General features: G+C 45.4%; 1 protein-coding gene across 1 annotated transcript in view; it reads left to right on the top strand.

Moving 5' to 3' along the window:
• Positions 1-4,236: 4,236 nt before the first annotated feature.
• Positions 4,237-14,205, top strand: part of aig1 (androgen-induced 1 (H. sapiens)) — a 107,848-nt gene continuing 97,879 nt past the window's right edge. The window contains exon 1 of the mRNA XM_080200853.1: positions 4,237-4,627. Within this exon, the coding sequence (XP_080056979.1) occupies positions 4,487-4,627 (141 nt within the window). The 5' untranslated portion in view covers positions 4,237-4,486. The remainder of the gene's footprint in view (positions 4,628-14,205) is intronic.

Genomic DNA, 14,205 nt, shown 5'->3' on the forward strand with positions numbered 1-14,205 from the left:
CTCTGAACTGGACCGGCACGCTGTTCAGTCAAGGCAGCAAGGGATGGATAAGTGCTAACCTTGTCAGCAATGCCCCACTCCCACTGTTCCCCGTCCCCCCTACACCCCACCCAGCCTCATGCAACTAGACTCACAATATCTCTCATTATCCAAGGTTCCCAAAACTTGCTATACTTATCCTTCATCCTTACAGGAATGTGTCAGTCCTGAATCCCTATCAACTTACACTTGAAAGCCTCCCACGTGCCAGATGTTTATTTGCCCTCAAACATCTGCCTTTAATCCACATTCTTCAGTTGCTGCCTAATATTGTTGTAATTAGCCTTCCTCCAGTTTAGCACCTTAACTTGAGGACTACACTTATCTTTATCCATCAGTACCTTGAAGCTTACTGAACTGTGGTCACTGTTCCCAAACTTCTCCCTTACTGAAACATTGACTACCTGGCTGGGCTCATTCCCCAGTCCCAGGTCCAGTGTGGTCCCTTCCCTAGTTGGACTATCGACATACTGTTTCAAGAAGCCCTCCTGGATGCTCCTTACAAACTCTGCCCCATCCATGTCCCTAGCACTAAGTGAGTCCCAACCACTTTAGGAGAAGTTAAAATCTCTGACCACAACTACTCTGTTACTTGTACACCTAGCCAAAATCTGCCTACATATCAATTCCTCTATCTCCTGCTGGCAGTTGGGTGGCCTGTAGTAAACCCCAACATTGTGCCTACACCTTTCCTATTCCTGAGCTCTACCCATATTGCCTCCCTGTATAAGTCCTCCGAGGCGTCCTCTCAGAGTACAGGTGTGATATTCTCCTTAACAAGTAGTGCAACTCCCCCACCCCTTTTACATCCCCCTCTATCCTGCCTGAAACATCTGTATCCTGGAATGTTAAGCTGCCAATCCAGTCCTTCCCTTAACCAAGTCTCTGTAATGGCAACAAAACCATAATTTCTAGTACTAATCCAAGCTCTAAGTTCATCTGCCTTACCTGTTACACTTCTCGCATTGAAGCAGATGCACTTCAGTCCATCAGACCCTCTTTGATTAACAATCCCAACCTGCCTGCTCTTTCTCTGGGTCTTAATGGCCCTAGTCTCTGGTTCCCCTTCAGCTCATTCACTCTGCTTTGGTTCCCAACCCCTTGCCAAACTAGTTTAAATCCTCCCGTGTAACACTAGCAAACCTCCTCGCCAGAATATTTATGCCCTTCCATTTTCGATGCAACCCGTCCTTCTTGTACAGCTCCCATCTGACCCGGAAGAGAGTCCAATGGTTCAGATTTCCGAAACCCTCCCTCCTACACCAGCTGTTTGACACTGGGCGGGATTTCCTGACCTTGGGGCAGAAGATCCCGCCTAACATTCCAGTTCAACAATTTTTATCAGGTCAGTGAGTGCAGAATAAAATTGACCTATTTATAAACTCAGTGACACAAGCAATGATGCACCATGTAATATTTTTAAGGTCTGTTTTTTAACCTACAGTTGCTCATCAAGCATAGTTCCATCCAGTCAAACTCTACTCTACAAGAACAGGATTTTGATTTCTATTTGGACCTGTTCTGCACTTTACCGTACATTGTTGATTTAATAACATGTAGTTTATTTGCTGAATACCAGGAAAACAAAAGAGATTTCATTTTGAGTAGCTGACATTTCCTTTCATCACATTCGGGAGATGTGGGCATTTCTGGCTAAGAAATTCACCATTCATTGCCCATCCGTAATTGCCCCTTGAGAAGGTGCTGGTGAGCTGCCTTCTTGAAGGTCATGTGTGTAGGTACATCCACAGTGCCGTTAGGGGTCAAAGGGTGGTGAATCTCTGGGATTCTCTGCCCGTTGAAGTGGTGGAGGCTACCTCGCTAAATATATTTAACTCACGAGTAGATAGGTTTTTGGTAGACAAGGGAATTAAGGGTTATGAGGAGAGAGCAGGAAAGTGGAACTGATCCACTTCAGATCAGCCATGATCTTATTGAATGGCGGGGCAGGCTCGAAGGGCCAGATGGCCTACTCCTGCTCCTATTTCTTACGTTCTTGTGTTAGGAAGGGAGTTTTGGGAGTTTGACACAGGCAACAATGAAGGAACAGTGGTGTGTGACTTGGGGACAACTTGCAGATAGTGGCATTCCCAAGCATCTTTATTTATTCATCACAAACCAACTTACATTCAAACTGTAATGAAGTTACTGTGAAAATCCCCCAGTCACCACATTTCGGCGCCTGTTCAGGTACACTGAGGGAGAATTTAGCTTGGTCAATGCACCTTTCCTGCACATCTTTGGACTATGGGAGGATGCCAGAGCACCATGCAGACACGGGGAGAATGTGCAAACTCCACACAGACAGTGGCCCGAGGCCGGAATTGAACCCAAGTTCCTGGAGCAGTGAGGCAGCGGTGCTAACCACTGTGCTACCGTGACGCCCCACGTTCTTTTTAGGTGGCAGTGGTTGTTGGATGTTGAAGGCGCTGACAATATTAATTTGCTACAGTGCACCTTGTAGATGCTACACACTGCTCCCCACTGTGAGCTGGCAGTGAATGCTTATGGTGGTGTGTGTAACGCAGATCAATGCTTTATCTAGGATGGAGCTAAGATTCTTGGAGTGTTGTCGGAACTGCGCTCATCCAGGCAAGTGAAGAATATTCATCACTTGTGCCTTACAGACAATGGATGTGGAAAGTTAAGACAGAAGAATGTTAATATTTTTAGAAGTCTGCCACAGGAAAGTGAAAGACAGTGATGTTCTTTTTGGGAGAAAATATAAATTCAGCGAGAAAATTAATCTAGTCATTAACATTTAGCATTATTAGCCTCTTCAGTCTGTGTAGCCGCGTGCGTATGTGTGTGCAAAGCTGTTAAAATATTATCTTCCAGCTGTAAAAGAGAGGACATGAATATGAATAACGAGTGGGTGGGAGTGATTACATGGACACAATCTCATTGAGGCCTTTGAATGACGTTATAACCACAAGATGTGATTTTTTACTGTAAGCATTCCTGCTTAATTTTTTTGAAAGAACTGTTATTTATAAAATGTACTCTGTGATCAAATAAATATAATCCACAGGAGGAAAAAGAACACTGCTCTGTGAATATTCTAATGAGCCACATTATACCAATGCCAGTCCTCAAGGGCAGATAGACAATATCCAGGTATTCGATTACATCCCTGGTCAACAAGAGACTCACAGTTTTTAAAAAAAAGATAAACAATTGTGGTAATTTACTGCCTTTTATTTGTGAAGATAAGTAAGCATTTATCCAGCAATGGAGTCATTGATACCTGGCGACATATATATCTGTAACCCCTGCGGGAAAATTAAAATAGCATAGGAAATAAGTCCATTGCATAGTACAAATATATATGTGTCTTCATGAATAAACACACATAGATAAATGGATAGCTACATAGATAGATTGATTGATACATTGATAAATAGATTGATACATGGGTAAATAGATGTAGACAGATAGATAGACAGACAGGCAAATAGCTAGGCAGACAGCCAGATAGATAGATAGATAGATAGATAGCGATAGACTAGGCAGACAGATACATAGATTTTGATAGCTAGATAGATAGATAAATAGAAGATAGATAGATACATAGATAAATAGATAGATAGATAGATAGCGATAGACTAGGTAGATAGATACATAGATTTTGATAGCTAGCTAGCTAGATAGATAGATAGATAGATAGATAGATAGATAGATAGATAGATAGAAGATAGATAGATAGATAGATAGATAGATAGATAGATAGATAGATCGACAGATAGAAAGAAAAAACAGACAGACTAGACAAGCAAATAGATAGCCAGATAGATAGATAGATAGATAGATAGATAGATAGATAGATAGATAGATAGAAAAAACAGACAGACTAGACAAGCAGATAGATAGCCAGATAGATACATAGATAGTTAGATAGATAGATAGATAGATAGATAGATAGATAGATAGATAGATAGATAGAAAAAACAGAAAGACTAGACAAGCAGATAGACAGCCAGACAGATAGATAGATAGATTATCGGGTCATGATAGATAATTTGTGAATAAATATACAAATAGATAAATAAAAACTGTTGGATATTAAAGATAGAGAAGTAAGTATGATTGATACATAGATCAATATAGATAATAGCAAATTGATTTGATATATGGAACATGTTCCCTTTTTTAACAGGAAGAAAGATTAATATTTATCCATTAGCATTTGTGAATACATTGCATTACAGCTCTATGACAGTGTATTCATTAAAACATCCATTTTTCATATCCAGTCTGGGTTATATTTTGTATGCTTGAAGAATAATAGATTCATTTGTGTGTATTTTTGCTCTTTCTGTCCTGAAGGCCTATGTGATCCTGTGCCTAGCTGCAGCCTGCCAGCCCAGGTTTCCATGGTAACAGGCTCCCTCTGGCTCTGGGCAGTTACTAGGCAGCAGAGGAGAGGAGCAGCATCAGCAGCGGCAACATGGCTCTCATCCCCTCCCAGGTCCTGCGGGTCGCCATCCTGCTCTCCTACCTCTCCATCCTCTGCAATTTCAAAGCCCTCGACATCCCAGCTCACCAAACATACGGCGGAAGCTGGAAGTTCCTCACATTCATAGACCTGGTAAGTCATGGAGAGAGTAAACTCCGGATGATTCTTCTTATGGCGTCGCTGCTGCTATTGCTTTCTTCTTCTTGCTAAATGCATCCCCACCTCCCCTCCCTGCCCCCCCTCCCCACTCTCTCCGCCTCCCACCCCCATGCACACACAGGCAGACACAGAAGATGCCTTACTCAATGAATATTATTTGGTGTTTAATGGAGGTGTTTCTCCTCTCCATCACCTTCCCCTCTCCTGATACAAAACAACATCTTCATCTATCAACCATCATCACTGACAAAAGACTGAAAAACATTTTCCCTTTTTGACATGTTTACGTCTAATTTTATGAATTTTAACCTTTGCATTTTGAGGCAGTTTTAACACTTTAAATTCCTCTCCCCTCAAATCTCATGCTTCGGATAGGAAGGCCCCGCTTGGAGAAGATAAATATCCATCAGTTTGCAAAATTAAAGGTGAAGGGGGTTTGATTTAGAAAGAAAATTCTGCAATCTTAGTTTATATTTCCTCAGTTACTTTCATTTTTTTTCCCCCTAAGAGGCCAGTGATATGATATGCCTTTGTGAAGTGTTTGCAAGAGGATTTATCAATATAAATATTGATATTGTTGGACAGGAAAGATGTGGTCATGCTCCAGGACCAGGTTGCTGAGTGCCTGGCCTGTCCCTACATGGATGTCACAGGGTCAGAATGAGACTGTTGTACCTGGGTTGCACCCCTTGTTGTTCCCCCTTGTGTCCACCTTCCTATTCTGGTGATGTGCTCTGCTATTTGTAACGAGGGGTGATCTTGGTTAATACACACCGAGGAAGGAGGAAATCCAAAGTGCGTGGTCCTTATTCTGTCTGCACTTCATGGTGAGAGGTGATTGAAGGTAAATATGTGAAGATCTGTCGTCATTGATAGAATGCGTGCAGGCTTTAGCGCCAAACAGCATCTGCAGTCTGCGTGTTCTCTGTGCAATAGGGGATATATATAAATGACAAATGGGGAAAGGGGACCCTTGAAGGAGAGCATTACCATTACAAGAACAGTCCACTGCATCTCAATGATGCTGCATCCTCAATTAAGATTGTCATTAAAACGTTAGCCATTAACTAAGGACAATGTCCCAGAGGATGCCGGGTTGAGACCGACGCATTCAGCAAAACGCTGGGACAATCATGCCATTCATATAGGAACGATTTCAGTGTTCTGCTTCTCAATGACGTTAAAGTTGCATTGTAAATACGGAATGAGGCCTGTTCTGATTCTGGAATGAAGTGATATAGAGCCCCCTGGAGGTCAGCACAAAAAGTATGGCCCCAATTCAGTGTCAGGCTTGAGTTTGGAAAGTACCTTTTGGAAATGATTTGGTGGAGTGTGGGTGTCACTGGCAAGGCCATTCCTAATTGCCCTCGAACTGAATGGCACGTGATGTCATTTCGGGGGACAGTTGAGAATGAATCGTTGCTGTGGTTCTGGAGTCACGTACAGACCAGACTGGGTAAGGACGGTGATAACCGTGATGCGGATATCACATGACTACCCTCACCTAATGAAAGGGCAGTGCTCCGAAAGCTTGTGCGAACAAATAAGCCTGTTGAATTTGACCTGTTGTTGTGGGAGTTCCTGCTGGGTAAAGATGGCAGACTCCCCTCCCTGGATGGATCAAGTGAGTTTGTAATAATTAGTTGTCATTGTCACAGTCACTTTGAATTCTGGATTTGCCAGTAGTTGCCACTGATCCAGGGCATTAGATTGGGTCATTAGTCTAGTGACCACACCATTACAACACCATTGCGCACTATACCTGACATGGGTGACAAGGTGGCATTATGAGCGGCACGGTGGCACAGTGGTTCGCACTGCTGCCTCACAGTGCCAGGGACCCGGGTTCAATTCTTGGCTTGGGTCACTGTGTGGAGTGTCTAACTGGGTTTCCCTGGGTGCTCCGGTTTCCTCCCACACTCCAAAGATGTGCAGCTTTGGTGGATTGGCCAAGTTAAATTTTACCCTTAGTGTCAGTGGGCACTAGCTAGGGTAAATACGTAGGGTTATGGGGATAGGGTCAGGTTGGGATTGTGGGCGGTGCAGACTCGATGGGCCGAATGGCCTCCTTCTGCACTGTAGGATCCTACAGACCATCTAGAGTTGCTAGGCACTTTATAAACTTCCCCATGGTTAATTTAACCATTGAGAGAGCTCCGAACTGAACGCTTATGCTAAGAGCTGGGATAGGACTGATCAACATGCAGTTAAGCACAGCTGGAAATTGGAGTTTGGGGGCAGTGGAACAGGCATCATCAGACCAGTAGCTGTGAGATACATCGATAAGCACTGTGAAAGCAATCTAGCGTTGATTGAATGCATGTTTCAGGTGCAAATTACGGTATTTTACAATATTTTTATTTGTTTCATGCTATGGCAGATCTTTGATTTTGTCCAAAGATGTGCAGGTTAGGTGGGTTGGCCATGCTAAATTGCCTCTTGGTGTCAGAGGCTTAGCAGGGTAAATGCATGGGGCTATGGGGATAGAACATAGAACATTACAGCGCAGTACAGGCCCTTCGGCCCTCGATGTTGCGCCGACCAGTGGAACCAATCTAATGACCCTCGAACCTAAACTATTCCAATGTTATCCATACGCCTATCCAGTGACCATTTGAACGTCCTTAAAGTTGGCGAGTCCACAACTGCTGCAGGCAGGGCATTCCACGCCCTTACTACCCTCTCAGTAAAGAACCTACCTCTGACATCCGTCCTATAATTATCACCCCTTAATTTAGAGCTATGTCCCCTCGTGTTAGCCATCACCATCCGAGGAGAAAGGCTCTCACTGTCCCTATCTAATCCTCAATTAGGGATCGTGGTCAGTGCAGACTCGATGGGCCAAATGGTCTCTTTCTGCCTGTAGGGATTCTATGAGTTCAAAGTCCTTGCTCTACTTATGTTAAACCTTCACAATGATGTCAGAAGCCACTTGCCTGCTTCAACTCTAGTTCATAGGTTTCTGAAGGTCCCACAGCACTGCAGTGAGCTGGCCCCTGACTAATTACAGAGAGGCTATTCCGAGGGCTGAAATGGTCGCTACGAGAGGACACAGGTTTAAGGTGCTGGGGAGCAGGTACAGAGGAGATGTTAGGGGTAAGTTTTTCACTCAGGGGGTGGTGAGTGGAATCGGCTGCCGTCAGTGGTGGTGGAGGCGAACTCATTGGGGTCTTTTAAGAGACTTCTGGATGAGTACATGGGATTTAATGGGATTGAGGTTATAGATAGGCCTGGTAGGTAGGGATATGATTGGTGCAACTTGTGGGCCGAAGGGCCTGTTTGTGCTGTAGTTTTCTATGTTCTATCCTGATCGAGCTAAAAAATTTAACATCGTGGAGAATGAGTCCCTAACATCAGTCCCGAACCTGCCTTTTGCCCGTTTGTATCAATTTCACTACAGCATTGTGCTTTATCATTAAACCATGGTTAGGATTTGTCAGTTCTATTCCAATTAGATTCTTATGTATCTTATAAACATCTCTATTTTGTCAATTACTAAGGGGGCACGGGGTTAAGGTGCGAGGGGCAAGGTTTAAAGGAGATGTACGAGGCAAGTGTTTTACACAGTGGGCAGTGGGTACCTGAAACTCACTAAGTGGGAAGGTAGTGGAAGCAGATACGATAGTGACTTTTAAAGGGTGCCTTGACAAATACATGAATCGGATGGGAATAGAGGGATAAAGTCCCCGGAAGGGTAGGGGGATTTAGTTCTGTCGGGCAGTGTGGTCGGTCCAGGATTGGAGGGCCGAAGGGCCTGTTTCTGTGCTGTAATTTTCTTTTCTCTTTGATCGAAGAACCCCTCTTATTCACTCCCTCCTACCATTAACTCAACAACACCAACTCGCAATTTGAGAGCACCTCTAATGGAGCAAAACACCACAAGGCACTTCACAAGAGCATTATTCAATCCAAACCTGACAGGGAAGGAGATAGCAGGCGACCAAAAGCTTGGTCAAAGAGGGGGTTTTTAAGGAGAGACATCAAGGGGCTAAAGTAGAAACGCTGAAACATCGCAGGGAGTAAATCCAGGACTTTGGATCTCAGCAGTTGAAAGCACAGACCCCAAATCAGTACTCCGAAACTACTCCAGTGCTGATCTGAAACTACTCCAGTGCTGATCTGAAACTACTCCAGTGCTGCTCCGAAACTACTCCAGTGCTGATCTGAAACTACTCCAGTGCTGCTCTGAAACTACTCCAGTGCTGCTCTGAAACTACTCCAGTGCTGATCTGAAACTACTCCAGTGCTGCTCCGAAACTACTCCAGTGCTGCTCTGAAACTACTCCAGTGTTGATCTGAAACTACTCCAGTGCTGCTCTGAAACTACTCCAGTGCTGCTCTGAAACTACTCCAGTGCTGCTCCGAAACTACTCCAGTGCTGCTCTGAAACTACTCCAGTGCTGCTCTGAAACTACTCCAGTGCTGCTCTGAAACTACTCCAGTGCTGCTCTGAAACTACTCCAGTGCTGCTCTGAAACTACTCCAGTGTTGATCTGAAACTGCTCCAGTGCTGCTCTGAAACTACTCCAGTGCTGCTCCGAAACTACTCCAGTGCTGATCTGAAACTACTCCAGTGCTGCTCTGAAACTACTCCAGTGCTGCTCTGAAATTACTCCAGTGCTGCTCTGAGACTACTCCAGTGCTGATCTGAAACTACTCCAGTGCTGCTCTGAAACTACTCCAGTGCTGCTCTGAAACTACTCCAGTGCTGATCTGAAACTACTCCAGTGCTGCTCTGAAACTACTCCAGTGCTGCTCCGAAACTACTCCAGTGCTGATCTGAATCTACTCCAGTGCTGCTCTGAAACTACTCCAATGCTGATCTGAAACTACTCCAGTGCTGCTCTGAAACTACTCCAGTGCTGCTCCAAAACTACTCCAGTGCTGATCTGAATCTACTCCAGTGCTGCTCTGAAACTACTCCAGTGCTGCTCTGAAACTACTCCAGTGCTGCTCCGAAACTACTCCAGTGCTGATCTGAAACTACTCCAGTGCTGCTCTGAAACTACTCCAGTGTTGATCTGAAACTACTCCAGTGCTGCTCTGAAACTACTCCAGTGCTGCTCTGAAACAACTCCAGTGCTGCTCCGAAACTACTCCAGTGCTGCTCCGAAACTACTCCAGTGCTGCTCTGAAACTACTCCAGTGCTGCTCTGAAACTACTCCAGTGCTGATCTGAAACTACTCCAGTGCTGCTCTGAATCTACTCCAGTGCTGATCTGAAACTACTCCAGTGCTGCTCTGAAACTACTCCAGTGCTGCTCTGAAACTACTCCAGTGCTGTTCTGAAACTACTCCAGTGCTGCTCTGAAACTACTCCAGTGCTGCTCTGAAACTACTCCAGTGCTGACCTGAATCTACTCCAGTGCTGCTCTGAAACTACTCCAGTGCTGACCTGAATCTACTCCAGTGCTGCTCTGAAAATACTCCAGTGCTGACCTGAATCTACTCCAGTGCTGCTCTGAAACTACTCCAGTGCTGATTCGAATCTACTCCAGTGCTGATATGAAACTACTCCAGTGCTGCTCTGAAACTACTCCAGTGCTGATCTGAAACTACTCCAGTGCTGCTCTGAATCTACTCCAGTGCTGATCTGAAACTACTCCAGTGCTGATCTGAAACTACTCCAGTGCTGCTCTGAAACTACTCCAGTGCTGCTCTGAAACTACTCCAGTGCTGCTCTGAAACTACTCCAGTGCTGTTCTGAAACTACTCCAGTGCTGCTCTGAAACTACTCCAGTGCTGCTCTGAAACTACTCCAGTGCTGACCTGAATCTACTCCAGTGCTGCTCTGAAACTACTCCAGTGCTGACCTGCATCTACTCCAGTGCTGCTCTGAAAATACTCCAGTGCTGACCTGAATCTACTCCAGTGCTGCTCTGAAACTACTCCAGTGCTGATTCGAATCTACTCCAGTGCTGATATGAAACTACTCCAGTGCTGCTCTGAAACTGCTCCAGTGCTGCTCTGAAACTACTCCAGTGCTGCTCTGAAACTACTCCAGTGCTGCTCTGAAACTACTCCAGTGCTGCTATGAAACTACTCCAGTGCTGATCTGAAACTACTCCAGTGCTGCTCTGAATCTACTCCAGTGCTGCTATGAAACTACTCCAGTGCTGATCTGAAACTACTCCAGTGCTGCTCTGAAACTACTCCAGTGCTGCTCTGAAACTACTCCAGTGCTGCTCCGAAACTACTCCAGTGCTGATCTGAATCTACTCCAGTGCTGCTCTGAAACTACTCCAGTGCTGCTCTGAAACTACTCCAGTGCTGACCTGAAACTACTCCAGTGCTGCTCTGAAACTACTCCAGTGCTGCTCTGAATCTACTCCAGTGCTGCTCTGAAACTACTCCAGTGCTGATCTGAAACTACTCCAGTGCTGCTCTGAAACTACTCCAGTGCTGCTCTGAAACTACTCCAGTGCTGATCTGAAACTACTCCAGTGCTGCTCTGAATCTACTCTAGTGCTGATCTGAAACTACTCCAGTGCTGCTCTGAAACTACTCCAATGCTGATCTGAAACTACTCCAGTGCTGCTCTGAAACTACTCCAGTGCTGCTCTGAAACTACTCCAGTGCTGACCTGAATCTACTCCAGTGCTGCTCTGAAACTACTCCAGTGCTGACCTGAATCTACTCCAGTGCTGCTCTGAAAATACTCCAGTGCTGACCTGAATCTACTCCAGTGCTGCTCTGAAACTACTCCAGTGCTGATTCGAATCTACTCCAGTGCTGATATGAAACTACTCCAGTGCTGCTCTGAAACTGCTCCAGTGCTGCTCTGAAACTACTCCAGTGCTGCTCTGAAACTACTCCAGTGCTGCTCTGAAACTACTCCAGTGCTGCTATGAAACTACTCCAGTGCTGATCTGAAACTACTCCAGTGCTGCTCTGAATCTACTCCAGTGCTGCTATGAAACTACTCCAGTGCTGATCTGAAACTACTCCAGTGCTGCTCTGAATCTACTCCAGTGCTGATCTGAAACTACTCCAGTGCTGCTCAGAAACTACTCCAGTGCTGCTCTGAATCTACTCCAGTGTTGATCTAAAACTGCTCCAGTGCTGCTCTGAAACTACTCCAGTGCTGATCTGAAACTACTCCAGTGCTGCTCTGAATCTACTCCAGTGCTGTTCTGAAACTACTCCAGTGCTGCTCTGAAACTACTCCAGTGCTGCTCTGAATCTACTCCAGTGCTGATCTGAAACTACTCCAGTGCTGATCTGAAACTACTCCAGTGCTGCTCCGAAACTACTCCAGTGCTGATCTGAAACTACTCCAGTGCTGCTCTGAATCTACTCTAGTGCTGCTCTGAAACTACTCCAGTGCTGCTCTGAAACTCCTCCAGTGCTGATCTGAAACTACTCCAGTGCTGATCTGAAACTACTCCAGTGCTGCTCTGAAACGACTCCAGTGCTGCTCTGAAACTACTCCAGTGCTTTCTGTCCAATGTTTCCAAGATGCTTCCCTTGTGCCTTGGAGACCAGATTTTAAGGTGTGTCACAACAGACTCATGACAACATTTCAATATGGTAATCTCAGGCTTACAGTCTCCTGTTTTCATAATGTAACTCAAAGGAGTCAGATTGCCTCTCTGCTGTTCACAACACCAGGCTAATGTCCAACAGATTTACTTGGAATGACGAGCTTTCTGAGCACTGCTCCTTCTTCAGGTGAAGGAACGGTGCTCCGAAAGCCTGAAATTCCAAATAACCCTGTTGGACTTTAACCTGTGCTGTGAGATTTCTTACCCCAGTCCAACGCGAGCATCTCCACATCATGTTTGCTGTTCAGCAATGGCTGGACCCATTGAGTGTTGAGTCTGTTTTCACTCCCACTTCTCTTTCAACTTCCCTTCTTATCACATCATTTTCCCTTCCTATATGTCACACCATTCGCTTAGTCAAACTTTACCGGCCACTTTTTGACACTTTGCATCATTTGGCAGAGACCTTTTGTATTTTATTGGTTGCTTTGTCGCTGTGGTTTAGTTGTGTCGTCGTCAGTGAATTTATTTTACCTTTTGAACCCGGTTCAGGTGTGTATTTGGAGAATGGTAGGGGCTCTTGAACCAATCTCTGCAGCCCCCTACTCAGCAAATCTCTCAAATTCCAAGAATCCCTATAGTGCAGGAGGAGGCCATTTGGCCCATCCAGTCTGGACCAACCACAATTCCACCCAGACCCTATTCCCGTTACATATTAACCCTGCCAATCCCCCTGACACTAGGGTCAAGTTAGCATGGCCAATCCACCTAACCCGCACATCTTTGGACTATGGGAGGAAAGTGGAACACCCGGAGGAAACCCACGCAGACACGGGAGAATGTGCAAATGCTACACAGTCAGTGACCCGAGGCTGGAATTGAACCCGGGTCCCTGGTGCTGTGAGGCAGCAGTGCCAACCACTGTGTCATTCTTGCCATCCCTCTTTATCATTCCCCTCACTGCTGCTAAACCGCTTCCTCATTTCGACCTCTAGTTCCGGATTCTACCTCTGATAGCTAATGCTTTAACCTGGTGCAGTAGTTTTTCATGGAGAACTGTGGCAGGGGCTCAGTTGGTAACACTTTGAGTCAAAAGGTTTTGGGTCCATAGAATCTTTACAGTGCAAAGGAAGCCATTTGTCCCATCAGGTCTGCATCAAGTCTCAGAGTATCTTAGCCAGACCCTCTCCCCCACCTTGTCCCCATAACCCCACATATTTACATAAGAACATAAGAAATAGGGGCAGGAGTTGGCTATCTAGCCCTTCGAGCCTGCCCCGCCATTCAATAAGATCATGGCTGATCTGAAGTGGATCAGTTCCACTTTCCCGCTTTCTCCCCATAACCCTTAATTCCCTAGTCTATCAGAAATCTAATCCATCAGATCCAGCATATTTACCATGGCTAATCCATCTAACCTACACATCTTGGGACACGGAGATGCAATTTAGCACGGCCAATCCATCTAACCTGCAGATCTTTGGACTGCGGGAGGAAACCACAGCACCCAGAGGCAACACACGCAGGCACGTGGAGAACGTGTAGACTCTACACAGATAGTGACCCAAGGCGGGAATCGAACCCGGGTCCCTGGCACTGTGAGGCAGCAGTGTTAACCACTGTGCCACCCAAGTCCCTTTCCAGTGACCGGAGCATGGGAATCTGGGTTGGTACTCCATTGTGGTATTGAGGGTGTGCTGAATGGGAACTTGAGTGGAGACCCTGTCTGCTCTCTCAGTTGGATGTAAGAGATCTTATGACATTATTTTGAAGGCTAGCAGGAAGATAATCCCTGACTTTCTGGTCAATGTTTATCCCTCTAACAATATTACTAGAAAACAGATTATCAGACCATTTCACCTTTCATAAGTCTGTGGAAACTTGCTGTGCACAAACTGACTGCTGTTTGTGACTCTATTTCACACAAGTACCTCATTGGCTGTAAAGCACTTTGGGATAGCCGGTGGTCATAAAAATTTCAATGGAAATGCAATTTTATTGCTTGTTTTAGCAACGCTTGTCACAGCGTCAGTGAAGTGACTCACCTTCCAAGAACTAAAGTAACTG

Source organism: Carcharhinus amblyrhynchos, chromosome 12 (genome assembly GCF_965287045.1).
Source record: "Carcharhinus amblyrhynchos chromosome 12, sCarAmb.v2.hapA, whole genome shotgun sequence".
Classification (NCBI taxonomy): Eukaryota; Metazoa; Chordata; class Chondrichthyes; order Carcharhiniformes; family Carcharhinidae; genus Carcharhinus; species Carcharhinus amblyrhynchos.